At 41.2% G+C, this 27,830-nt stretch overlaps 1 protein-coding gene across 1 annotated transcript in view; it reads left to right on the forward strand.

Annotated features, from left to right (window-relative positions):
- The first annotated feature begins 109 nt into the window (after positions 1-109).
- Positions 110-27,830, forward strand: part of map3k3 (mitogen-activated protein kinase kinase kinase 3) — a 126,579-nt gene continuing 98,858 nt past the window's right edge. The window contains exons 1-2 of the mRNA XM_048560874.2: positions 110-411; positions 23,124-23,203. Coding sequence (XP_048416831.1) covers positions 23,200-23,203 — 4 coding nt within the window. The 5' untranslated portion in view covers positions 110-411; positions 23,124-23,199. The remainder of the gene's footprint in view (positions 412-23,123; positions 23,204-27,830) is intronic.

The following is a 27,830-nucleotide window of genomic DNA, read 5'->3' on the forward strand; positions in this document are numbered from 1 at the left end:
TGCCCCGCCCTCGGCCTAGCCCTGCGCATGCGGTGCCGGGCCCGGTGCTCTACGCAGGCGCATCTAGTCACGGCCGCCGGCTTCCGGCACTCTGCGCGTGCGCGGCGGCTGGAGGCCGGAGTTTTTTTGGTTGTTGCTCCGGAAGAGCCGTTCGCTGTCTGGCCCACTGCAGTCCGTTAGTGTACGTCTGGGGGCTGGGGCCCGTCCGATTCGCAACCGCCATGGAGACGGTGGTATCTGCGCGGCGCCGGGGCTAAATTGTGCAGGCAGACAGCGATCGAGGGCGGCGCGGGGCCCAGAGCCCCGAATCAAACTGGAGTCTGTGGAGTAGGCGGCCCAAAGAGGCAAGGCCAAAGACCACCGGGAAGTTCCCAAAACCGGTAGCAAACCGACCACACGATACAAATGCAGGTACACTGAGAGAGTGCACGATATACCGGGCTGTGCGTACTCTGAGCTAGCGCCGAATATCCTGGGACTTGCAGATGGTTCTGCATAATTCAGGTTTGGGGCTGTCTGAGTTACTGGGAACATAAAAACGCAGTTTGCAGTGTTGTCGTACGGTCTGTCAGGGTTATGCAGTTTGTAGCTTCAAATGCATTAAGTTAGTACAAAATACCTTGGGGTATGCAGAATATCCAAATATAAGTTGAAATGGGTTGTTCAATTCAGATCGACTTTAGAATATAACGTTGTAAGTTGGCAGAGCTGGTTTTAAATATGATACCGATCCACTTATACAAAACATAAGACAAAACACATGTGCCAACGAACATTTGCAGAATACTTGGGAATGCATTAGTGCACTTGAGGAGAGATTGCACAGAATGCACTCCTTTGTAGTGTTGAATATAATGAGATACTACATAAGATTAGATTAGGTAGACTACGTGAGATTAACGCAGGTTTATTAAATAAACATACGATGCTAGAACTGTGCGCTGCAGTAAACGTTCCTTTAGTTTCTTTTTACGTTTGCTGTCGGAATGTGGGCAATTTATTGCTCAGCTGCTGCATCAACCTTGAGAAAGTTAGCTGTCTTGAACTGCTGCAATCAATGGAGTGGTGGGGCATATTGATATGCAAGTAGGTTGCCCTTAGTGCTGTTAGGATTGGGGTTTCAGGATTTTAACTCAGTGACAATGATGAGTTAAGCAGTTTAGTCTCAAGTGGGAGAGGTGTACACCTTGGAGGTGAACTTGTAGTCTGTGGTGTTTCATGCACCTGATGGCTTTGTCCTTCCAGGTGATAGAAGTTGGTAGATTAGGACATACAGTAGGAATGTACTGTACTCGGGGCATGGTGATTTGCTGCATTGTAGCTGGTTAGCGATTGCTGCCATACTGTTGCATGTGGTGCCAATCAAGTGGACTGCTTTGTCCTTGATGCTAACAAGGCATTTTTTTTCTGGGAGCTGCATTGATCCAAGCAAATGAAGTGCATTCCATCATATTTTTGACTTGTGCCTTATAGATACAGGACTGGCTTTGGGACGTGAGTTAATCACAGTAGAATTCTCAGCTGCTGACCTCCTGTTGTAGCAACTGCGTTTATATAGCTTGTCCAGTTCAGTCTCTGGTCAATGGTAATCCCAATATGTCAGCTATGTTATATAGGTATTCAGAGTTATATGATTGTAGAATATAACAATGCAGGCTTGTGGTGCCAGTGTATTATAGCCATGCAGCTGATGAAGATATACTGAGACAGTGCAAAAATTCCCTAAAATAGTAAATTGACCATAAAGAATTACCTTGCGATATAACAAGATATGCCATTCACCAGTGCTGCTTCCCACAATAAGATATTTGAGTACAGAACCATTGCAAATATAGTCAAATAGGTTTATAGAATGGATGCAAAATGTTCCTGAATATTTTAACGCAATGTGGAGGTAATATATTAGAATTCATTTTGTATACCTTGGTTTATTACTGTATACAAATGAAGATTCACAGAGCAGTGCAGAACATGCATAATGCTGTAACACAGACAAACAGCTTATTTAAGATATCCAAGACATCTTAAATGCACATTTGCAAAACTGTGACACTTCTAGTGATGTGATCAGTATTGAAGAGAATGAAGATGAACCAAGCTATTCTGATATGACTTTACAGAAGCAATACCGAATTTTACAGACTATTTTAAATATAGAGAATTCCCTATGGGATATGCTCATGTAACTATCCTCCAATGATGTAGCATATACAAAAAAAAAATCCAACATAGGTATGCACACTGACAAGCAGTGTTTTGCCCTGATGTAACTGATCAGAGTTGATGCAAAATTGGATAGATGTAATCATGGAGATATGCTGAATGTATTGTGATATGTTAGACCCAGGGCCACGTACAACATTACACTAATTGAGCAACATAGTGCTACTGCAGAATGAGTTAATTTATTCAGACAACTATTCAATCAAAAAGTTAATAAAAACAAAGGAAGAAAACAGAGTATGAAGTGAATAATAACCATGGATATAAGTCAGATTACTGGAAGTTTTACAAGCATTTAAAAAGGAAGAGAGAAGCTAAACCAAGTGCTAGTCTTTCAGAAGTAGAGACAGGAGAAATCGTTAGGGGGAATGAGGAAATGGTAGAGCCATTTGAATAAGTATTTTGTCTGTCTTCACATTGGAAGGCAAGTTACGTATCAGACTACATTTAGAGGTCAAAATTATTTGGCTACAGAGATCCACCAGCTATGATTTTCCAAAAGTCTGTAGAATGTGGAAATGGTCCCAACAGATAGGAGAAAGTGTTTTAAGTCAGATGATTTGGACATGTTATGATGTACCTTTGGAACAGGTGGGACGTCAAACCTGAACCTTTTGGCCCTGATGCAGGGACACTACCATGGCACCACAAGAGCTGCTCCCAGCAGTTTGAAAGTTAACAAATATATTACTCCTATTTGAGAAAGGAGGGACAGAGAGTTCAAAAAATTGTAGGTCGATTCACCTTAAGCCAGCTATCTGGAAAGTGTTGGAATCTGTTGCGGAATGCATTTCAGAAAGCATGGTGTAATCAGACAAAGCCATCATGGTTTTACAAGGGTGAAAACCAAGTTGAAAATGTAACTAGTGGAGTAAATAAAGGGAATTTAATATAAAATGTAAGGGCCTGGCGTTTAAAATCGAGCACCCTTTAGACCAAGTTCAAGACTACGCTTGATTTTGGATTTTACAGGAATTTGGATTACATGCTGGATTAAATAGGAAAACTAATCATTAACTTTCAATTTTCTAACCTGGCCTAAGGGTGATTAATCTATTGAGGTGAGTAATTTTTCCTAGTCATCAATACAAATTGATAACATTCTTGGTGAGGCAAATTCAGTGTACTTAATCCCTGAATTTATAATCCATGTTTCAGTGTATTAAGTATTAAAATGATTTATTTAAAATACATTGAGTTTGCCATTTTTTGTCTTTTCACTGTACTCTGTGGGTAGAGAGAAAAATATACAGCTGGACTTTGGTACTGACATGCACTTTCTAAAATATATTCAATAAAGTATAACACAAAAGGTTAATATGCTGGACAAAGTCTCAATAAGTTGGGGATAATATTAGCATGAATATAAGATTGTTTAATGGATAGGAAGCAGACAGTATGCATAAACAGGGCATTTTCAAGTTGGCAGGCTTAGACTAGTGATGTACTGAAAGATCAGTGCTGGGACCTCCATTTTTCTGGTCTACGTTAATAGTCAATACATGAATTGATAGAGGTTAATGTAGATTCCAAGTTTACTAGGTGAATTTGTACACTGATGGTGTCAAAGGCTGGAAAGGGCAAGGCTGGTTGAATGAGTGTGCAACAAGTTGAATATTGCAGGCAAATGTGAGTTATCTAGTTTAGTCGTAAGAATGAAAAAGCAGAATTTATTTTAAAGGTGTAAAACTTATCAATGTTGATGTTCAGAAAGGGGCCTGTATTTAATGTCATCTCACAATAACACTCCCTTATGACTGCAGTGGAATATCAGCTTTGATTTTTGTTCTCCAGTCATGGAATGAATCTGAAGCCATAACCTCAGACTCAAAGGGGACCATGCTACCAACTGAGCCGCAGCTGATCAAAGTTTCCTCCCGCACCTTTTAAGAATCAGAAACCTTGGTAAATAGTGTTTTCAGCGCGCTGCCAAGAATCACCTTGGGACTGTATTATAGTGCTGTACAGATCCAAGTTATTGCCTTACCCTCAGCTGCCGCTGCATCCACTCTTCATCTTTGACATCCTATCGCTTTAAGAGGTAGCTAAGTTTTGAAACTATTAATGCTCTTGTTTAGAAGAGAAAATTTTAAGTTTCCAGATATAATGATATGTAGTTCTTCAAGCTTTCACTGAGCTTAGTCAAACCCACAGCAGGTAAAATGGATGCACTTGAAATTGTTCGGTGGAGATGTTAGAGTGAGAATTAGAGGGCTGATTAATACATTGAGTAACATCAGGCAAATCCCATGTACACAATTGAGCTGATGTGGACATGCTGTTTTAAGAGAGGATTATCTCATATTCAAACATAAGTGAATATACTACCATAAGTATGTGACTGGTAATGGAGCTGATTCTGACTAAAATCTTGCAAACTTAGGCTGGTGTTTACAGGGTTTTATGAGTTCATCTCTTTGTGAAGTTAAGTTGATTAAAGTAGAGGTGGTTGGGACTTGCAGACATTGAAATCAGGCCAATTTAATTTCTGTGGCTTGAAAGACTATATACTGGAAAAAAGGACCTTGTACAATGGTCAATTACAAAATAAGAGCTTAACAAATATAATAGCCATTATATTTTTCTTTCAAGATGTTTGTTAAGTATATTAATAGTAAGTGCATGGATTAAATTACAAAGACTTGGTATGAAGCTCAATATGTGAGAAAGATTCTTGGGAGGTAAAGCTTGGACCCTGTAGCTGAAGCAATTTACATAAAGGTTATTGGTATCAGGCCAATAAAGATACAGAAAGGCTAAAACAATTTGTGAAGTGCCTATCAGATCTATGGAAAATATTAGGATCCAGATATTAAGAGTAGAACGCACAGGAAAAGCATGGGAATTTGGAATTCCAGCTTCACCTGTTTCCTTTGCCTGTGCTGGTTTTCTGACTGTGTGCGTGTTGCATTTTGCTGTTTTTAAGATTTGTTTTGCTGTGCTATCTCTTCTCCCACCATGGCAAATCAATAACTGTTTTTTATTTCTAATTCAACCCTGACACTCTGTAAAGATGCATTTGGGCTGCATTGAAGATTGAGCTAAATGCATTTATTCATTTAATATGGGAAAATAAGTCAGCTTTGAACATTGCACAATAAAACCAAGTTTTGGACTCCTGCGAACTGTTGGATCAGTTATAATGTAGCAGTAATAAGAATCGGGGGGAACTGCGGCCAGTTGAAATATCACCAAAGCCAGGTTAAACAAATTAAGCTTGAAAACACTGAAGCTCTGTCTGCTTTAAAAAGATGGCAAACCTGCCTGAAGATTCCAGTGTGAAAATACACAACTTTGTTTCAGCTCCAGTACATGCCAGATGAAAGAAAACAATTTCCCAACATGTTCAGTCCTCCTTTCGTGAAGGAATGTTTTGAAATTGTACATTTCTGTACCTATGCTTGCATTTCTTTGTAGTGGGCGAAGTCTGCAACAGCCTGAATTTATGATCAGGATGAACACTCTATGAACAGCATTCTTAAGAAGTACTTAAGGTATTTAGTTTCTATCCAACCAGGAACTGACCAAACATTTGTTTTCGGAAGTTGAAGACCTATGATGTGATCAGGTGGTTAATATGGCTATTGTCTAATGTGCTAGCTGTCAACTGATCTTGTGTTGCTACAACCAGCTACCTTTCACTTAAAGGCTCCTGACAATTGTGTTTGTTCCAAGATTACTTGTATGCAAAGAAGATTTGATCCAGTTTTTCCTGAGCCGAAGTCAAGTTAGCGCAATAGCTAGAAAGAACAGAAGACTCAATTTGAAGCAATGCTGTGTCAAACCTCTTAAGTTTTTGTACTGTTATGACTGTATGTTTTGGAGACTTGTGTGTCTGATTCTGCATTGACTATAGAATCATAGAATCCCTACAGTGTGGAAATAAGCCATTTGGCCCAACAAGTTTACACCAACTCTCCGAAGAGCATCCCAGCCAGACTCACCCTCCTACCCTATCCCCATAATGCTGCGCTTCCCATGGCTTACCCACTTAACCTACACATCCCTGAGAGGAAACCGGAGCACCTGGAGGAAACCCACACAGACATGAGAATGTGCAAACTCCACACAGACAGTCGCCCAAGGCTGAAATTGAACCTGGGTCCCTGGCGCTGAGGTAGTGTTACTAACCACCAGACATGCCTCGACTTGTAAAGAGAAACAAACTTTAGACCATAGATCATAAAATCCCTACAGTGTGGAAACAGGCCCTTCGGCCCAACAAGTCCACATTGACCCTTGGAGCATTCCACCCAGACCCATTTCCCCCATAATTCACCTAATCCTACCTAGTCAGCACATCTTTGGACTGTGGGAGGAAACCGGAACACCCGGAGGAAACCCCCACAGACACGGGCAGAATGTACAAACTCCACACAGACAGTCACCCGAGGGTGGTATCAAATCCGCGTCCCTGGTGCAGTGAGGAAGTGCTGATTGGATGATCCTTCTCGGCTTCTTCCAGCATTACGGTGCCAATTCCATTCATTCCACATGTTATCAAAATACAGTTGAAGGGACTGGATACTGCAGAGGCTATCGACCATGAAAACATTCTGGCAATAGTACTGAAGACTTGTGCTTCAGAACTTGTTGCTCCCCTCGTCAAGCTGCTGCAGTACAGTTACAACACTGGATTCCAACTGGCGATGTAGAAAATTTCCAAAGTACGTCCTGCACATAAAAAGCAAGATAAATCAGGGGGAAAATGTTGCATTTATGTAGCACCTTCCACAGTCAGAGTATCTCACAGAATTCTACTGTCAATTCATCTCAGAATTTCTTGAATGTTGAAGATATGGTGTGAGTTTTTCTCTAGCAGAGCAATTTACCTAATGTGGCAATACGTGTTAGTTTGTGCAATATAGGCAGTATAAGAAATTGGGAATGGATGTTGTGTTATTGAAAATTCCAACAGACGTTTACTGCAGCTAGCCTTTATACAGAAACATGACAAGCTTCAGACATCTGGGCTAATATTAAACTACTATGTTACATGAGTGGAATATGTTTCCTTGGAGTCATGCTTCCCAAATGTCTTTCCACTGTGACCCCATTATGAGGCTTGAAAATTTTTGCTGCTACTCCATAAGAACTGAGAGTTTGTTGGGAGTGTGTTGCAGCTGTTATAACTCTTCCATAAAATATTTAAAAAAGGGAGCAAGAGTAGGCAATTCAGTCCTTTGAGCCAGTTCCAGCATTCAGAATGGTCATGGCTGATCATCCAGCTGCATACCCTTTTGCATTATTCCCTTTAGCCCTAGAATTAAAACTGTCTCCTTCTTGAAGCTATTGAATGTTTTGGCCTCAGCCGCTTTCTGTGGCGGAGAATTCCACAGGCTCACCACTCTTTGGTGAAGAATTTCTCCTCGTTTAAGTCCTAACTGAGCTACCCCATATCCTCAGACTGTGAGCCTGATCCTGGACTACTTGGTTGTCGGGAACATCCTTCCTGTGCTTACCCTGTCTAGTCCTAGTCCTGTTAGAGTTTGATAGGGTGGCCGCTGGTGAGGTCCCAAAGGACTAGAGAATAACCAATGTTGTCCCATTGTTTAACAAGGGTAACGGGGTAATTCTACAAATTAAAAGACTGTGAGCCTCTTGTTAATAGTAGGGAAATTATAGGAAAAGATTCTCAAGGACAAGGTCTATATGCTTTCAGAGATAATTGGACATAATGATAGACAGCATGGTTTTGTGCAGGAGAAGTCATACCTCACTAACATGAGTAAGTTTTTTGAGATCACCAAGATGATTGAGGGAAAGCGATTGATGTTGTCTACATGGACTTCAGTAAATCCTTTGACAAGGTCCCTCATGGTAGACGGGGTACACAAGGTGAAGTCACACTGTTTCAGGTGTGAGCAGGCAAGTTGGATACAGAACTGGCTTAGTCATAGGAGCCAGAGGATACCCACAGAAGTATGCTTTTTAGAATGGAGTGCTGTGTTCCCCAGGGATTAATGCTGGGACCTTTGCTGTTCGTGGTCTGCACAAATGATTTGGAGGAGAAAGTAGCTAGTGTAATTATTAAGTTTGCAGATGATACAAAGACTGGTGGAGTTGTAGATAGTGAGGAGGATTGACAGAGGATACAGCAGGATATAAATCAGTTGGAGGCATGGATAAAAAAAAATACAGATGGAGTTTAATCCGGACAGATGTGAGGTAATGCATTTTGGGACATCAAGTACAGCTGGAAACTACAGTGAATGGCAGAACCCTTGGGAGTGTTGATATGCAGAGAGATCTGTGTGTGCAGGTCCACAGATCACTGAAGGTGGCATTGCAGGTAGATCCGGTAGTTAAAAGGCCAGTGGAATGCCCGCCTTCATTGGGCGGGCATTGAGTACAAGAATTGACAAGTTATGCTGCAGCTTTGTAGAACTTTAGTTTGGGAACACTTTTGGAATATTGTGTGCAGCTCTGGTCATCACACTGCTCGAAGGATGTGGATGCTTTGGAGAAGGTACAGAACCGGGTTATCAGGATGTTGCCTGGTATGGGAGATTTTAGCTGTGAAAGTAGATTGGGTTTGTTTTCACTGGAACGCAGGAGGTTTGAGGGGCGACCTGACAAAATTTATAAGATTGTGCATGGCATGGATGGCGTGGAAAGTATGAGGCTTTTTCCCAGAGTGTAAGGGTCAATTGCTAGGGGACTCAAGATCAAAATGTACGGGGTGGAAGTTTAAAAGAGATGTGTGAGGCAAGTTTTTCACACTGCCAGAGGTGGTGGTGGAATCGGACACAATAGCAGCGTTCTAGAAGCACCTGACGAATACATGAATAAGAAGGGAATAGAGGGATACGGATCCTGTAAGTGAAGACCCTTTTTAGTATGGAAGGGCAAAATGTGTCAACGCAGGCTTGGAGGGCTGAAGGATCTGTTCCTGTGCTGCATAGTTCTTTGTTTTTAAGATTGCCCGATCCCATTCTTCTAAATTCAAGTGAACATAGTCCTAACTGATCCAGCCTTTCCTCATGTCGGTCCTATTACCCCAAGAAACAGTCGGTAAACATTTGTTGCACTCCTCCGTAGTCAGAACATTCATCCACAGATGAAGAGACGAAAACTGCACACAACACCAAGGCCCGATAAAACTGCAGCAAGCCATCCCTTTTCCTATACTACTACTCTCTTTGAAGGCTAACAGAACATTTGTCATCTTCACTGCCCATTGTTCCTACTTTCAGCATTTAACATATGCAGACACCCAGATCTTGTTGCAACTCCCCTTTTCCCAGTCTGTTGCCATTCAAATAATATGCCTTTGTGCTTTTGCTACTAATGTGAATAACCTCACATTCAGTCACCTGCCATTCCATGGCAGCCAATACCACATCAGACCTCGCAACCCCAAAGTTTCAGCTCACAGCCCTCTAACTTTGAGAAGCTGCGCAATAAGGTGCCATGCTTTATGTAATCTGGGGTACGATGGAGTATGAAATGTTTTATACCCCTGGGCCAGTTGAAGTGATGCAATGATTTCACGAGCATACCTGTTAAAGGTATACTGACATATTGACTTGAGGCATAACACAACAAGAGGTTTCCCTCAGGGGGATTTTCATCATGTTGATTATATTGTTTTATGGTTTTCCTGATGAGTATCCCAAATGGCACCTCTCATTTGGGTGACTTCAACCTGGCTAAAGATCTGAGGTGGAGTCATGCTTTTATCCAAGAAAAGATAGCTATAAGCAGAGGACAATCCATCTCCAGCTGGTACTGAGCTTCTGGAAATCTAGAACAGTTTTAATACCAGCTTGAAATTACGGCTCATTGTAGTTAATAACTAGACATAATCCTGTTGTCATGCAAGTTGTAGTCAAAGGGTACTTGTGGTGCAGTGGCAAGATACAAGACCCAGATTCAAGTCCCATCTTCTCCAGAGGTCTGTAATAACATTCTGAACAGCTTGTTTAGAAAATATCTTCAGATTGTAATCACATTGTGATACTTGAGAGGGAAGAAAAGGCCAGTTTCCTAATATATTTTCTACAGTCCTATCTGTAGTTTGTTTTTGGCCTTTCCTTTTGCACTTTTTAGGTAACTACAAATTTATTGGTGCTTCTGCTGTGGAATAAATTTACCAAACTATTGGTTGATTATCATACTTCTTATAAGAAATGTAAAGTACTGGTTACTGTTGCCTAATTTATGGTTTGAAACTTCCCTTCATCAACTTCAATCTTGTCCTTTCCTCTTTTGGAACATTCTCTCAAACATTCACCTGCTTTCTGGTATCTTACCTAAAGGTCCATCACATGAGAGAGAGCTCAGCAAGCAAACGTGTTTAAAAGTTAAACCAAATTCTGAACCTTAAATCTGATAATGAGAAATCACAAATCAAGGTAAAGTTATCTCATGATCTCATGAGAATCCATTAATATAGAAATTTTGGATTTGTTGTGAAAACATGATTTGTGCTAATTTCTTAAAGCAAAGTTATTTATCTGCTATATCTAACTAAACCTGTGTTTGACTCTGGGCCACATTTTATAGGTTACTCTTAATGCTGTCTAGTCCATGATCACCATGTCAGGGCAGTGAGGGATGAGCGATGAATGCAACCTTTGGCAAAAGATTCTGACTTGGTGTAAAGTTCATGTGTACTTGCTAGCGGAGATTACAGGTATTTTGTACTTTTAATCACTATGGACAATTATTTCTGCCCTCCTTAACCTTGGGCACTTCAGCCGTTTGAATTTTTTTTCTTTATTCATTTGTGGGCTAACAGATATCAGCTATATTAGATATTAGATAGATTTAGATATTGTCGGCTAATTGCTATCTCTTGTTGAGTTGTAGAAGGTGGTGAGCTGCCACCTTGAACTTCTGCAATTCATGTGGTACCCATACTGATGTTAGGGGGGAGTTCCAGTATTTTGACCCATCAACAGTGAGGAATGGGAGACAAATACTTAGAAATAACAAAACCAAGTAGATGCTGAAAATCTTAAAAGCCAAAAATACTGGGACAAAACATCAGGTAAAACTTCTATGGAGGGTTGAACAGAATTGATGTCTTGCATCGGTGACCTGTCATCAAAATCTCTCCTCTTTTTCAGTTAATAATTATTGACCAAAGCCTAGCTTTGCTAGATTTCATCTTCATCAGTAGAAATATGAATATCTGCTGTGCAATTTGTCAGCTTTGTTAATGTGCAACACTTGAGGTTGTTAGTGGTAATGAGTTCTAGTCTCGAGACCTTACTTGATACTCTTGCCCTTTGGAGCACCCAGCATGCATTCTAATCTTTTCCCGGCCGAACCATTGATGCAAATAAATTTTTCTTTAATGAAGGGGGGAGAGTGTGAATAGATGAGGGAGAGAATGTGATTAATTACATTCTACCCAAGATCTCACATTGTGTCTTCTCAGTGTAAGGCAGGCAGTGAATGTACAGTGAAGTCACAGAAATGTGGACTTCATTACTTGCACTACTCAATTGAATTAAGGATTTCCGTTACGTGGATTAGAGAAGTTAGAATTGTTCTCCTCTCTGAGGTTAAAGGAAGAATTAATAAAGATGTTCAAAACTTTTTATTTATTTGTGGGATCTGGGTACCACTGGGTTAGACAATATTTATTGCCTACTCCTAATTATAAGAGTCATGTTTAGGTCAGACCAGGTAAGTGTGGTAGAGAGATAATGGGAACTGCAGATGCTGGAGATTCCAAGATAATAAAATGTGAGGCTGGATGAACACTGCAGGCCAAGCAGCATCTCAGGATGCTCTCTGATGAAGGGTCTAGGCCCGAAACGTCAGCTTTTGTGCTCCTGAGATGCTGCTTGGCCTGCTGTGTTCATCCAGCCTCACATTTTATTAAGTGTGGTAGAGAGTTCCCTTTTCTGAAGGGTATTAGTGAACCAGATGGGTTTGTAAGACAATTACATGGTTAATATATGGCAAGTTTTTTATTGAATTCAAATTTCAGCAACTGACATAATGAGATTCGAATCCATGTCCCCCAAACGTTAGCCTACAGTTCTGGCTTACTAGCCCAGTGACATTATCACTGCCTCACGTAAAAATAATGTGCTGTTTTGATAGAGTAGTTAGGGAGAAAACATTCTATTGGCAGTTGGATCAGTAAACTGAGGATTCGGTTTTACAATAATGAACAAAAAAAACTAGAGGGAAAATGGGATTTTTTTTCCCCCCCTCAGTGAGTTATGATCCAGAATGTACTGCTGAACATAAGTTTCTGGAAAGCTTTCTCCAGAAGAGGAACAGATACAGAAGGGGATATGTGATTGATAGTTGGGCCAGGGGAAGCCTAGAAAAAATAAAGCAGGAGGCCCAGCAGCCTGGTTCTATCCAACTGCCACAGTTTCTTACAATTAATAAGGATAAGGATGAAGGCTTTAGGGATTGGCTAGATGCTAACCATCGTGCCATGGAACAGATTCAACAGTAACTTCCAAAAGGAAGTTAGATATATATTTGAAAAAAGGAAATATTTGTGTGGCCCAAAGGAAAGAACGGAAGAATGCGACTAACTGGTTAGTACATTGGAAGAACCAACACAATTAACTGAATGACTTGAGGTAGACAAAGTCAGAACTCATATGACACTAGGTTATAGACCAATGAGTTTATCTACCTGATGAGGGAGAAGCACTCCAAAAGCTTGTGATTTCAAATAAACCAATAAAATTCTACGAGGCACCATCCCAGCTTTACCACACATCTGCAGCAATGCTGTCATTTGCACAATGGTAAAAGCGTCATGAGTTTGTGTACCTCTAATACCTCTAGCTAGGCTATCTCCAGTGTTTTCCAGGTGTTCTGCTTTGGATGATGTATTAAACTTGCTTTAGTATATCCACTGTTGAAGTGATGTGCAACATCCCTTAACCCTAAGAGTTGTTGTCCTGGTTCATTCACTAGCATTCAGCTCACAAGCAAAACAGACTGATCATTCATTCATCCATGTACTGTTTGGGGAGTCTTGCTTCACATACTTTGGTCTACATTACAATGTTTGCTGCACTTCAAAATTAATTTGTCAACTGTAAAGTTCAAAATTTCGGTGCAAGTATGAAAGGTCCCTGAAATGCTAGAAGTTTTGACTTTGTTGTTCACCATGCTTAAATAATTCGAGGAATGAGCAGAAGTAGGTCAGCCAGCCTGTCGGATCTACTCTACTATTCTCTTAACAATTAAAAATTTGTCTTTCTTAGCCTTGAATATACTTAATGACCTTACAATGCAACCTGCACAGCACTGTATGGTAGAGAATTCTACAGATCGATTGCCGTCAGAAAATCTCCTTATCTGTCTTAAATGAGCCCCCTTAGACGCTTTACTTTGAGTTTATGCCCTCTAATTAGTTCTAGATTCTCCCAGAACTGTTTGTATTTACTCTGTAAAGCTCCCTAAGAACCTTATATGTTCCAATAAGTTTCTTCTCTCACTTTATGATTCTAAGTTTGGACTCCTACACAAGTAGTAACATCTTCTGCATATTTATCCTGACAAATCTCTTCATAATTTTAACATCCATTAGGCCTCCTCACAGTCTTTGTTTTTGTACTAAAAGAAATTCCCCAGACTCTAGTCTTTTCTGATGACAGAAAATAAACATAACTCTGCGTAATAATATGGTCCCTGTTAATCCTGGATAGCCACCTTTTTGGAAACATGATGTTTATTATTTGGTCTTCCATGTGTGCCAATTATAAAGGTCCCATTTAGAATGAATTAAATATGCTGTTTTGGGCAGTTTATACACTTGTTCGCATTATCTCTTTCTTTACCATTACAGTCATTCCCTTGTTTCTTGTCACACATTTAATTGAACATATTGCATGCTTCTTAATGACAAAACTGAGAAATTGAGAATGGCCCTGTTCAACTTACCTTCCAACTGCAATAAGAACAGTAAGCCTTGGGCCCAGCCTAAACGTAAATTTAGCTCCCTTTGGGCCTGATCTTCATGTTCTTTCAATGGCTTTGCTTATAGTGTCCAATATATATAGAAGGCTAATCGCTTGGACATCAATATGCCCACTATTAATGGTAAAGGCTACAAGACCAACGCTTCCCAATTGTTTTCCTGTTGTGAATCCATTTTGAAGCCTTGCGTTTTGTGATCCTAGTTAGAAGATTAAACAGCCTATGCAATTGGTAGTGATTGGTCTCCCAATAGGACTTTGCAAAGGCTGATGATGATTGTTTTAGCTGCAGGAAATTTTGTAAACAAAAGTAAATACCTAACATTTCACAGGCCTTTTTGCCACAGTTTCAGGTTGTCATCTATCAGTCAGACCACACTCGCCAATAGAAAAATGCATCAGAATTTAAAGGGTTGTCAGCATTCAGGTGGATCACAGCAGCCATTGTTGCCTTGGAGCTCTAACTCCAAAATGTAGCCTTCTCTCTCCTGCCTTGTTTATATTGTATAAAGCTTTTTGCTGAGTCCATCAGGAAGGAAGTGAGCCTTGAGAATGGGGGACTGTTCCAGGCAATGGGGTCCTGCAGGTCAAAGCCCCTCTGTAAATGGATGACTTTGCCAATTTCTGCTGGGATCAGCTGTCAGCGGCAGGCTCGTGAACACCTGCGACCAGTTCAAACTGGCCTCTGGAGCCAAAGTAATTCGAGGCAAGAGCAAGACTGTGTTCTTGGGGAACTGGACTGACCAATCCTTTACCCCCTTCACTGTCGGGACAGATTGCCTGAATGTGCTGAGAATATGGTTCAGAGGGACCAGCATGTGTAAAAACCTGGGAGAAGTTTACCTCTTTTTACCTGGGAGGAGCGCATCACAAGATGTGGCGGAAACTGGGCTTTTGGAGCACCACGCCCTCCCCACCCCAAGTTTAAAAACTTGGTCATCAAGTAAGAGGTACTCTGTATGTGGAGCAGGTCTTGCCCGTTCTCAGAACCTGCACTGTTGCACCCACGTGAGCCATCTTTCATTTTATTGGTAACAAAGTGTGAAGCTGGATGTGCACAGCAGGCCAAGCAGCATCTTAGGAGCTCAAAAGCTGATGTTTCGGGCCTAGACCCTTCTTCAGAGAGGGGGATGGGGACAGGATTCTGAAATAAATTGGGAGCGAGGGGGAAGCGGACCGAAGATGGATAGAGGAGAAGATAGGTGGAGAGGAGAGTATAGGTGGGGAGATAGGGAGGGGATAGGTCAGTCCGGGGAGGACAGACAGGTCAAGGAGGCGAGATGAGGTTAGTAGGTGGGAAATGGAGGTGCGGCTTGAGGTGGGAGGAGGGTGGGAAGTCTAAGGAGGACCATACCTGTAGGGATACCATATACAAAACTCTAGATAAGGAGAGAAAAACTGTACCCAATACCACTCTCATCCTGATGGCCAGCTTTAAGTGTAGCTGCATCTAACTATGCGAAGCATGGGAGTGGCCTCATTGTGGCAGAATGTTCCAAGTAATGGGACATTTTCTTATTACTTGCTCTTTCTGGAGAAAGAGAACACCTTCATCCACAAGTCCATCAGGAAGTGATCAGCATGTAGTGTTCGCGAGACTGTGGGAAAAGGAGAGGATAGAACATAGAACAATACGGCGCAGAACAGGCCCTCCGGCCTTTGATGTTGTGCCGATCTGTGAACTAATCCAAGTCCATCCCCCTACTCTATTACATCATTATCCATATGCTTATCCAAGGACTGTTTAAATGCCCCTAATGTGGCTGAGGTAACTACATTGGCAGACAGGGCGTTCCACGCCCTTACCACTCTGAGTAAAGAACCCGCCTCTGACATCTGTCTTATATCTATCACCCCTCAATTTGTAGCTATGCCCCCTCGTACAAGCTAATGTCATCATCCTAGGAAAAAGACTCTCACTGTCTACCCTATCTAATCCTCTAATCATCTTTGTATGTCTCTATTAAATCCCTTCTTAGCCTTCTTCTCTTCAATGAGAACAGACCCAAGTCCCTCAGCCTTTCTTCATAAGGCCTTCACTCCAGACCAGGCAACATCCTGGTAAATCTCCTCTGCACCTTTTCCAATGCTTCCACATCCTTCTTGTAATGGGGTGACCAGAACTGCATGCAATATTTCAAGTGAGGCTGCACTGGCGCTTTGTACAGTTGCAGCATGACATCACGGCTCCGGAACTCAATCCCTCTACCAATAAAACCTAACACACTGTAAGCCTACTTAACAGCACGATCAACCTGAGTGGCAACTTTCAGGGATCTATGTACATGGACACCAAGATCCCTCTGCACATCCACAGTACCAAGAATCTTTCCATTGACCCAGTATTCTGCCTTCCTATTATTCTTCCCAAAGTGAATCACCTCACATTTATGTGTAAGGAACGCCATTTGCCGTCTTTCAGCCCAATTCTGCAGTTTATCCAACATGGAATGTACATAACCTGGATTGGGCTGCAAGTATTGAGGTCCAATTGCCTCTTATGGTGCAAAATGTCCTTGAGTAATGTAGTACCTGAGATATACATATGCACTAACCTGTTGTATACGCCTCATGGATCCTTTCGGCTTGTTTCCCAAACTGGCTGTTCCCCAGGATGCACACAGCGATAAACATTGACTGCACCTGGAGGACCATCAACTCAGTGAAAGTCACCCTTTGGTCTGCCTGAGAGTTGCTGGTCTTCCAGTGCAAGGAGTCTATCTTGACCAAGTATTACACATATCAATGTCCAGGGCTGTGTGCTGAGGAATGCACTAAAGCAGGTGGCAGCTGCTGCTAAAGTGCAGTGACCACTGTCTAAGGTCTTTCCCCCAAAGTAGGACTTGGGGGTCCGCTTAGTTATCAGACCCTCCTAATGCCTCAACTGCATGTAAATGTAGTCTTGTTCAAGGAAGAAATGCCTTTGGTTTGTTTTTCCATATGTAAAGATTGTGTATAGAATCGAATTGCTGTTCTACAATCTGACTTGTGTATGATGAATAGCAGAGTCTGCTTAAATTGCAAATATAATGTCTAATGCTGCATTTCAGACTTGAGACGTATACAGCAGGTTAGTGTATATATGTATCTCAGGTACTACATTACTCAAGGACATATTGCACCATAAGAGGCTATTTGGACCTTATGTCAATCTCAATACTTTCAGCCCAGTCCAGGTTATGTACATTCTATCTTCATCAGTTTCTAATGTTTAATCCAGGTATTTTTAAAAGATATAGTGGTTTGTACCTCAGTTAAGCTCTGAAGTATAGTTTCATGACCCACTGCATACAGAAATTTCTCCCTTAGCTTTACTGTGATGTTTCAAGTTGATTACTTTCATCAATGATTTTACAACCAGAGGAAACAATTACTGATGGTTCGAAGATGTTGTCATAGGGTAGTGTAATGTATGCACACAGTGCCCTGTGCCTTATATGTCATGGTACAGTTGTTTCAGCGGTTCTGCTTGGATACCTTGTGGTATCTTCACTTTTGTTGCTTGGTACGTGTTGGACGGTGCTAGTGAAATTCTGCAATCTCCATGCAGTATTTTTCCTGAATTGAAATCTAGTTTACAAGTGTAAGAAATTCCATCCATTTGGTGCAGTTTTGAATTCTGGATAATCAAATGTCACTCTTTCTAACATACTTTCCAACCTCTGCCTCTCTTTTGACCACCACGGCCAAAGTTGGTAAGTGAGAGTCTCCATCCGGAACATTTTCACCAGTAGCAAGGTACAGAGCAGAACCCAGGAACCAGCATTCTGCTTTGGGCCATCACTCTTTCTACAGGCAGATTTACTGTGCTGCCAGCTGCTTGATGGCGCCTTGGGTTTTGCAGGCCTGGTTGGCAAGGCACAAGAATTGACCCCAAATCTCCACAGTTTGGTAAGCCCCATGGGGGGTGAGCAGCTGATAATCTTTCTGGCGTTCAGCAGGCCTGTTGAGTGGGGAGCAGTAAAACCCAAGGCATGAGCCATAGTGTTTTTACAGCTTGGAAAGAGTCGTTTCAGCCCATCTTAGCTGTGCTAGTCATCAAACAACCATCCGTTCTAACCCCATTTTTCAGCAATTGACCTTTTCGCCTTCTATGCTATTCAAAGTGCTCATCTGAATACTACTTAAATGTCCTGAAGGTTTCCACCTCTACCGCTCTTTACACAGTGAGGCCCAGGTACAACCATCTGGGTGAAATTAAGTCCTCAAATTCCATATAAATTTCCTGCTTTAAAAGTGTGCCCTTGATAATTGACCCTGTGTTACGTAAAGTGCTTCCCTCTCTGCCTTGTCTATGGTCCTGAAAATTTCGTACACCTCAATCAGATCTCCCCCACCCAACCTCATGTCAGCCTCCTTTGTATTAAACAAAAGCACGCCCAGCCTATCTAGCGTCTCTTCATAGCTGAATCATTCAAGTCCAGGCAACATCCTGGTAAATCTTTACTGCAGGCACGTTATTCCTATACTGTGGTGACCAGAACCATGCATGGTCCTCCACCTGTGGCTTAACTAACATTTAATACAGATCCACCAGAATCAATTTCATACCGCTTGCAAACTTAGTGATTATATCTCCTACTTTTGTGTCTAGATCATTAATGTGCACAAAAGAGTAGCAACAGTCCCAGCACTGAATCTTGTGGTACACCACTGGACTCAGACTTTCAGTCACAAAAATACCCTTGGACTGTCTGCTTTCTGGTACGAAGCCAATTTTGAGTCCAGGTTTTCAAATTACCCTGGATCCCACAGACCCTTAGTTTCTTAATCAGTCTATCATGCGAGACCACATCAGAAGCCTTGCAGAAGTCCATGTGGACTATGTCAACATCTATGCACCCCATCAGCATCACTCAAAATTCACATTTTTAGACATGATCCTCCCTGATGAATTTGTGCTGATTATCATTGATTAACCTTAGCCCAAGTGGAGATTAATTCTGTCCCTCAAAAGTTTTAGAACATAGAACAATACAGCGCAGAACAGGCCCTTCGGCCATTGATGTTGCGCCGACCTGTGAATCAATCTAAACCCCTCCCTCTACACTATCCCATCATTATCCATATGCTTATCCAAGGACCGTTTAAATGCCCCTAATGTGGCTGAGTTCACTATGTTGGCAGGCAGGGCGTTCCATGCCCTTACCACTCTCTGACTAAAGAACCTGCCTCGGACATCTGTTCCCTTACCATGGATGTTAGACTTACTGACGTGTTGTTTCCTAGATAATCCATAAGACCATAAAAATAAATAGGAAGAGGAGGAGACCATGTGGCACCTCGAGCCTGCTCTGCCATTCAATAGGGTCTTGGCTGATCTGACATACCTCACATCTGCTTTCCTGCCTTTTCCTCGTAACCCTCTACTGATGAGGAACAAATTTATCTCGGCCTGAAATTTGCACAAGGACTCTTAGCCCGTAGCTTGCTGTGGAGAGGAGTTCCAAAGAGACTCAACCCTCTGAGAGGAGAACTTCCTCCTTATCTCAGCCTTAAATTGGCACCCATTATTCTGAGACTATGCCCTCTGGTCCTGGACTCTCCCCTGAGGGGGAGCACCCTCTGCATTTAACCTGTCAAACCCCTTAAGGTTCCTATATGTTTTGATGAGATCACTTCTCATCCATACCACGCTTCTTGAATAATGATACCACATTGTGTGCACTGTATTCCAATCCTCTGTCACCTTCTATGGCCAGAAGGAATTTGAAAATTAATGTCAGAGCCTGTATGATATCTTCCCTTGCCTCCCACAACAGCCTGGGATACATCTCTTCTGGGTCAAATGATATATCCAGTTACCAGCCTGTTAATATCTCTTTTTTTTCTCAATGCTAATTTGTTCAAGTATATAAGTCCCCCTTCCTTATCTCTAAACCTACATGGTTTTTCTCTATAGTGAATACAAATGCAAATTCTCACTTAAAAACTCAGTTGTGTCTTCTGGCTCCACACACAGACTGACATTTTGGTCCCTATTTTTTCCCTAGTTATTCCCTTGCCCCTAATATACATAAGGTTTGGCATGCAGGAGGAGTTGGATGTTGAGAATAAGATTTGCTGAATAAACTGGGAATAGGGCTGTGAAGTCTGGTTGGGGATGGGTCTGGTGAGTGAACGAAAGGGGAAAGTTTTGGGTAGAAGAGCTGCTAGTGTTAAAGAGGGACTCCTGAGAGTGAGGTGGTGTGTTGGGAAGAAGGTTTTTTTTGTGTTGGGGTAATGAGGGGTTGATTTCAGTGCGGGTGTTTGGGTGTACTGGGATTTCACTGTGTCATCTGTCACCAGGGTACATGGAGAATTTGTCCGAAACCTACAGGTGTATTTAAATAATTTTGCAAGTATTTTAAAATGCACGTTATGTATTTGAGATATTGTGTGATATGTGAATATTAATATATTTTGCTTTATTACTGCTTTGTTTTTGCTGTCATCCTAGGTCGCATGAAATTTTAGTTTTCTTTCGATGTATTTGGTCATGGAATGTGGGTGTTGCTATTAAAATCACAATTTGTTGCCTATCGCAAAATTACCTTGAAAAATTGCTTTAGAGTTAAAATGGAAGATTTTATAAAATGTCAGATTGGAAAGTAGTTTGAGAAGTGCCTCCATATTCCTTTGCTTTTCTTCACATGTGCCTAATCTAGCAAAGCCATGTTCTGTTGTTGGTAGAGACATTGTTGTGTATTACGTGCATTAACAACATGAAATCAACTTATTCAGAGATGTTAGACACACCTCTGGAGTACACCTTGAGCCCGCTTCTGCTGATCTATAGGTAGGAGCATTCCCATTGCACCACAAGAGCTTATTTAGTGTTGGAGGTAAGATATTTTCTAACCAACCTGTTCGTAGATGTTAAAAGCTAAAAGAACTGTGGCTGCTGTAAATCAGGAACAAAAACAAAGTTGCTGGAAAAGCTCACATGTCTGGCAGTATCTGTGAAGGAGAAAGCAGAGTTAACGTTTCGGCTCAGGTGACCCTTCCTCAGAACTGATGGTGGCTGGGAAAACGTCAGTTAATATTGCAGAAAGTGAGGAGGTGGGCGGGGTAGGAAGTAAACAATAGGATAGAGGCCAGAGAGAGAGAGAGACAGAGAATTGGACAGATGAAGGAGTTGCTAATGATCAGGCTAGGAGGGTGAACAGTTGTTAATGGGGACTGTTAGTGACTAACAACAGGGGATGTGTGGTGGCAAGCTATGTGGTAACAAGGCCTGGTGTGTGGGGTAGAGGGCTGGGACATGGGAGAGGTTAAGCCCTGAAATTATTGAACTCAATATTGAGTCTGAAGGGCTGTAGGATCCCCGAGTGGAAAATGAGGTGTTCATGGATGTTATTATGCACATCTGGAGCAGTTGGGATTTGAGGTTTTCTAGCTCACAGGTAGGGACACCATCCCTGCATTACAAGTGCCTGTTTCTTCTTGGGGTAATAGAAGGTAAACAGAGGGAAGCTGCATGTTTGTGTGCAATTAAAATCTTAATTGCTCCACGTAATTGAACTAGCATAGAAGTATTTATATTTCACTATAAATTGTTAATGCTATTATTATGTAAATCCTGTCACAAAGTTTCACACAAAGACCTTCTTTGTCTTTGCTCACACTGAACCCGAATCTGCTGCACATCGGTACATTTTTGCTGGTTGTATTTGGACATTTGTCACGTCAAAGAACCTTTTGTGGTTTATAAAGCAATGCCTACCATAAGATAATTTTATGTTGTGGCTAGTTTGAACAGACTACCACAAAGACAGTTGCTAGACTATGTCCACTCCATAAAAATGACCTTGAGCTTCCAGTTTCCAGCCACTTCACACACTTGCATGTTCCTAGGCCAGCATGCCTCAAGCATGCTACAGTGTTCTACTGAGACTCCGTGCAAGTTGGAATATCAGCATCTCATCATTCACTTGAGAGCCCTTCAGGAATTGCTATTGAGTTCCATTATTTTAGACCCTGAACACCACCTTCCATGTCCTTTATCTACCCCCACACTCAGGCACTGTCATTATATGAGCTACTTTCAGCATAGCTAACCTATTTTCATTTACTTGTCCCCTCTCTCAGCCTTTTTCTTCTCTCTGGCTTACTGTGATCCATCCTTTTGTCTCTGTCTCTCTCTCTGATTGACATAGAGTGATTGTTTCTGTACATTTGAATATGTTGCAGCACACAAGCCTATAGAACCCTTGCTTCCTCATCTCCCTGGATGACAAGTTGGATGAACTATGAGCAAAAGTAAAATTGGGTCAACTTTGCGCAACCTACCTGTGCAGATTAGTTGGTGGAGCCTGGCTCCTGTGGAGCAATGATTCCAGATATATTGGTCCTGTGCAAAATACATTGCAGTTTTGTTCACACTATACAGTTTATCTAAGGGTTCAAAGCCTTTTTGGGGGTATCACCAGAATGCCATGTTCATTTCTTTTCATGACACGCATTTTAATGAGCTGTTGAATGCAGCAAACTCTCTTCAGTTTTTAATAAAGTCTCAGCTTGTTGGTGGAACTTACTGCTAAGTAGGTTACTTCTAAACGGTAACCAATGGAAACATGAAGGTGTTTCTGGAGGTTGTAACAGTGGACCAACAAATGCATTCCAAAGGATGAAGTTGTCAGTTTTGTTAACATGGTATAATAAATAACTGAGCTAAGCTGTATTTTGTTGTTTATTGTTTGCTGATTTACTTTGTTAGTGTTTTGCATGCATTACTTGGACAGTCCCCAGATATAGCTAGAAACTGACTAGTCTGGATTTTGCATTTTGACAATAGCTGTCAATAAGGATGGCAAAAAGCATGCAAAGGACCCAGTAAATCCAGAAGTGTGCTACTTCTTCTGATGGGTTGTTAAATTTTGGGAGATTATGTCCAAATAAACTAAGTTAATTGCTGTAGCTATATTAATCAATTGAAACAAACTTTGTTAGTGTTTTGAAATGTAGAATTGCTGTTTGTTTAGCTGAATGTTTTGTCTGCTCTCTTTATAGTTGCCATAGTTGACTGTTCAGCAGAGGAAAATCTGCCCTGACTTAAACTGATTTTGCAACATTGCCTGCTTCAAACATGGGTAAGTGAACTGTCTTCCGGAAATAATTCAACTCCTCGATAGACTTTTTAATTTACATCTAGGAATGATACCATCAGGAGATTGGCTCATCCTGCTAGGATGCTTTAGCATTTTGTGTAGCATGTTTCGAAAGGAGCACCTAACTGTAGAGCCACTTCTTAAAAGAAAAAGTGCTTACTCGTATACAAATGATCTTTATTCCTGTGTCACAGGAGTTGGTGAGTGTCAGAAAACTATCTGGATCATTAGACTTAATTCTCATGACTACACTTTCCCTTTTTTGACCTGAGGACCTGAGGTAATGTTTGGGAATGGAATGCTTCTGTGATTTTATTTTAAAACCAGTTGTAGAGGCTCGTCAACTTAATAAGATGCAGTTCAAACACAACTGATCTATATAGGATTACTCTGGCAGATAACTTGTTCTTTACCTTACCAATCTTCTCTTGATTCACTTAAAGAGCTTATAAATATGTTATAAAATGGTTATGTGGTGGTGATATCAAAGGGGATGAAGAACTGTGTTCTTAAAATACATTTTGACCTATCGTGAAAAAAATAAAAGTTGCTGGAAAAGATTAGCAAGTCTGGCAGCATCTGTGAAGAAAAAAAAAGTCAAAGTTAATGTTTCCAGTCCAGTGACCCTTCCTCAGAATGGCCTTTTGACTTATTATGTTGGACTGAATATAGCACCGCTGGCAGCATGAAACTATTTAAACTATTGTCAAGTCATATACCCCATAGGAAGTATTTGACCTTACTTTTACATTGCATGTTCCTCTTTCAAACTCCAAATCGTTTCTTTAACAAGAGCACTAATTGATCTCTCCCTAATCCTTTCAAAGTGTTAGTGGCTGATTGACAGAGCGCTAGTGATTTGTTGACAAATAACCTGGAAAAAACTTGTATTTCCAAAGCACCTTTTACTCGAAAACACAATTTGATGCTGAAATGTTTGAGATAGTCAGGTGACCAATCACTTTGGATTTCCCAGTATTTAATTGCACAAAATATCTTCTAAGTATCCAAGAAAGCTGTGGATGGGTCAACGTTTTGAATTTTTGTCATTTTAATGCTGAGCCACAATTCCTGTTTATTGCATTTTCTTGCAATTCTGTTGCCTCAGCCATGCCCATTTTCCAAAGGAATGGACACTGGACCCAAAATATTAACTCTGATTTCTGTCCTCAGATGCTGCCAGACCCTCTGAGTTTTTTCAACAATTTCTGTTTTTGTTTCCAATTTTCAGTCTTTCAATCAGAGATAGTACTGTTCTTGGCTGAAGTTACATCTTTCAACTGTGCCCATAAATGTTTTGACAAGTGTGGTCAACTATAATCTTTTAAGAAAGGAAGCAACATACATTTTGGACATGCAGCCCAACAGACAGGGTGATGCTAGAGGAAGCTGGCAGTTAATTTTGCTAGTCAGTAATTGAAGAAGTAAATGTGGTAGAGTAAATATTTTTTAAAAAATCAGTGGGGATTTGATCACCAAATCGTTAATAAATGTGCCCCAATACAAATCCTTCAGGCTTCAGAGCAAGCAGGCCATTGCAAGTTAATTAATTGAATAGATGAATCTGGGTTTCAGACAGCTACACAGTGACTCATTCATCCTCCACTTCCACATCGCTGTCATGTGAAATTCTCCTATGGGTCTGTTTCCATAGACCACTTGTTAACAGCACAATGTATAGTTTACTATCATGCTAGTACTGAAATGCTCCTCTTTGTTATTTAGGAGTTTTCTGCTGAAATGCTGTCTTTGAACCTTTTCACTATGCCTTAGAAAATATACTGATCAAGTGCTATTTTTTCTGTCATAATTTTGATATTTAACACAAATCTTTGAACACCCTGTGTGTAGTGCTTAAACCATACCAGTTCACTCACTGCTCCTATCATCTCATCCTCGAAAGTGCAGATTTCTGTTACAGCTGTAGATAGTGATCTCATCTTGGGCCACTTGATATGGAGGTATGACAGTGTGAGATCTCAGCTAAGTAACAGACTAGTGAGGTGGCAGGACTGGAAGATTCAAACAATGGCACATCCTGGCAGATGGAAGCTCAGCTGTTCTATGTATGCTGACACATGCAAGTTACTTCAAAAGCTATAGCCAGCCTAAAACAAAATGATCAGGGGGCCTGGGACTGTTCTCTTTCCTATGATAAAAAGTTTATTTTAATTTCTGTCTTTTACACATTACTGCTGAATGAATATTAACTGCTATTTAGGCTTTATCAAAAGTACATGCTCAGTGCATGGTAATTAGAACGTTGAGTTCTCTCTACATTCTTCCACCAAACTCAGTAAACATTTGGTCTTCAGCTTCAAAGTTTATAAGTGTAACCTGTTTGCTATTCAGCCCATCTTATACAGGTTCCTAGAGTAATTCTTTTAAGAAGCAACATTGCTAAAACTGACTGAACAGAGGACAGAAGTAGTACTCTTAGTGATTATGTATTGTTGCTGTAATGGACCTAGGTTGTCATGTTATGATTTTATGCATTGGGTTGAGCAGTTCCATGTGCGTTTTCAGAATGGCATTCTGCTGAACTGAAGCGTTCAGATGATGCTGTATCTATTTGCATTGACAGCCAGAATCATTTTAACATCATCCTTGTGCTGCTGCAAAAAATTGAGTTCTGCTGCATCAATGTTATGAAGTGTGCTATGTACAGCAAGAAAAGTTTGAACAGCTTGGTGCTTTTTCTGAATTTGAGAAGACTGCCAGGTGGCCTGATGGAAGTCTTAAATTGTGAAAAGGTTTCTTAAGATAAATGTACAGAAAATATTACCATTTGTATGGGAATCCAAAATTAGGTATCATAGAATAAGTGGATATGTTATTGAAGATTCTCACACAGTTCTAATAGTATTTGATGAAGGGTAGATGTGGCGAAGTTGTTTTCCCCAAGGTGGAAATCGAAGTCCTGAGGGCACTATGTTAGATTAAGGAGTTGCCTATTTAAGATTTGATTCTTTTTTCTCTGACCTTAATGAATCTCTAGATTCTTTCCTGCTAAAAGTTGTCATTAGAAATCTTCAAGGCTGAGATAGGCAGATTTTTCATCAGTAAGGGAGATGTGTTGTAAGGAAAGGCAGGAAAGTTGAGTTGAGGATTATTTGAAAATCATGATCTCAAAGTGGCAGAGACTCATTGGGCTGAATGACCTACTTCTGCTTTTTTTATTCATTTGTGGGACGAGGGTATTGCTGGCTAGGCAGCATTTACTGCCCATCCCTAATTGCCCAGGAGGCAGTTAAGAGTCAACCACATTGTTGTGGGTTTGGAGTCACATGTAGGCCAGACCAGATAAGGATGGCAATTTTCTTCCCTAAAGGACATTAGTGAACCACACAGGTTTTTCCTGACAATTGGCAATGGATTTATGGTCATCATTAGGCTCTTACTTCCAGATATTTATGGAATTCAAATTCCACCATCTGCCAGGGCGGAATTTGAACCCAGATCCCCAGAACGTTGTCTGCATCTCTGCACTAATAGTCCAGTGATAATACCACGAGGCTATCATGTCCTACGTTTTATAGTCTAAAACAATCCAATCTCTGAACCTAATACAAAATTTTAGAGAAACCTCTCAATTCAGAGATGAGAATGTGGAATGTCTCAACCATTGCGCCTCGTAGGAATTAGCATAGGTGTATTTTAAGGGAAGATGGGACAAATATGTTGTGACAACCCTTGGACTGGAAGTAGTACACTAGGGAAAATCAGTAATTCAGTGTCTCTGGAATCTGCGATTGTTCTAAGAATGTATGGATCAGATATTCTAAGTTTTTTTTTGTAGTGTTCAAGGACATGCACATTAGGTGGATTAGCCATGCAGGGTTCCGGGGAATGAGTGAGACCCTCTTTGGAGGGTTGGTGTGAATGCGATGGGCCAAATGGCCTGCTTTCACAATGCAAGGATTCTATGAAATCTCAACTCGTGAGGAAAAAAATGTCAGCCCCTTGAATATACTAGCCAGTTTTTAGGGTGGCACAGTGGCTCACCAGCTAGCACTGCTGCCTCACATCTCCAGGGACCCAGGTACAATTCCAGCCTTGGGCGACTGTCTGTGTGGAATTTACGCGTTCTCCCCATGTGTACGTGGGTTTCCTGCGGGTGCTCTGACTTTCCTCTCACAGTCCAAAGATTGCAGGTTAGTTGGTTTGGCTATGCTAAATTGCCCATAGTGTCTTGGGGCGGGATAGGGTAGGGGATGGTTCTGGGTGGGATACTCTTAGGAGGGTAAGTGCAGATTTGATGGGCTGAATGTCCTACTTCCACGCTGTAGGGATTCTGTGGACTTTGAAGGATTCAAATCAGATGTAATTTTCTGGGATAATGCAAAATGGTGGTCCAGGTGATCCTTGACTGGGAAGTAGGATCAACAAACAAGCCGCTTTAAAGAACAGCAGAAGTGAGAACCGAGAAGTTGTATGTCCAAGTATTGTGCGATACGGTTAAATGGAAAAGAAAGCTAAAGACCTGGTTAAGGCAATAATTGTGAATAGGATGGTTTTGCTGCTGTTGCTTCAGTTTTGTTTTCCAGAGCTGAACAAACTCTATGTTACATAGAGATAACAGGGTGTAGAGCTGGATGAGCACAGCAGA

The sequence above is a fragment of the Stegostoma tigrinum genome, chromosome 31 (genome assembly GCF_030684315.1).
Source record: "Stegostoma tigrinum isolate sSteTig4 chromosome 31, sSteTig4.hap1, whole genome shotgun sequence".
Classification (NCBI taxonomy): domain Eukaryota; kingdom Metazoa; phylum Chordata; class Chondrichthyes; order Orectolobiformes; family Stegostomatidae; genus Stegostoma; species Stegostoma tigrinum.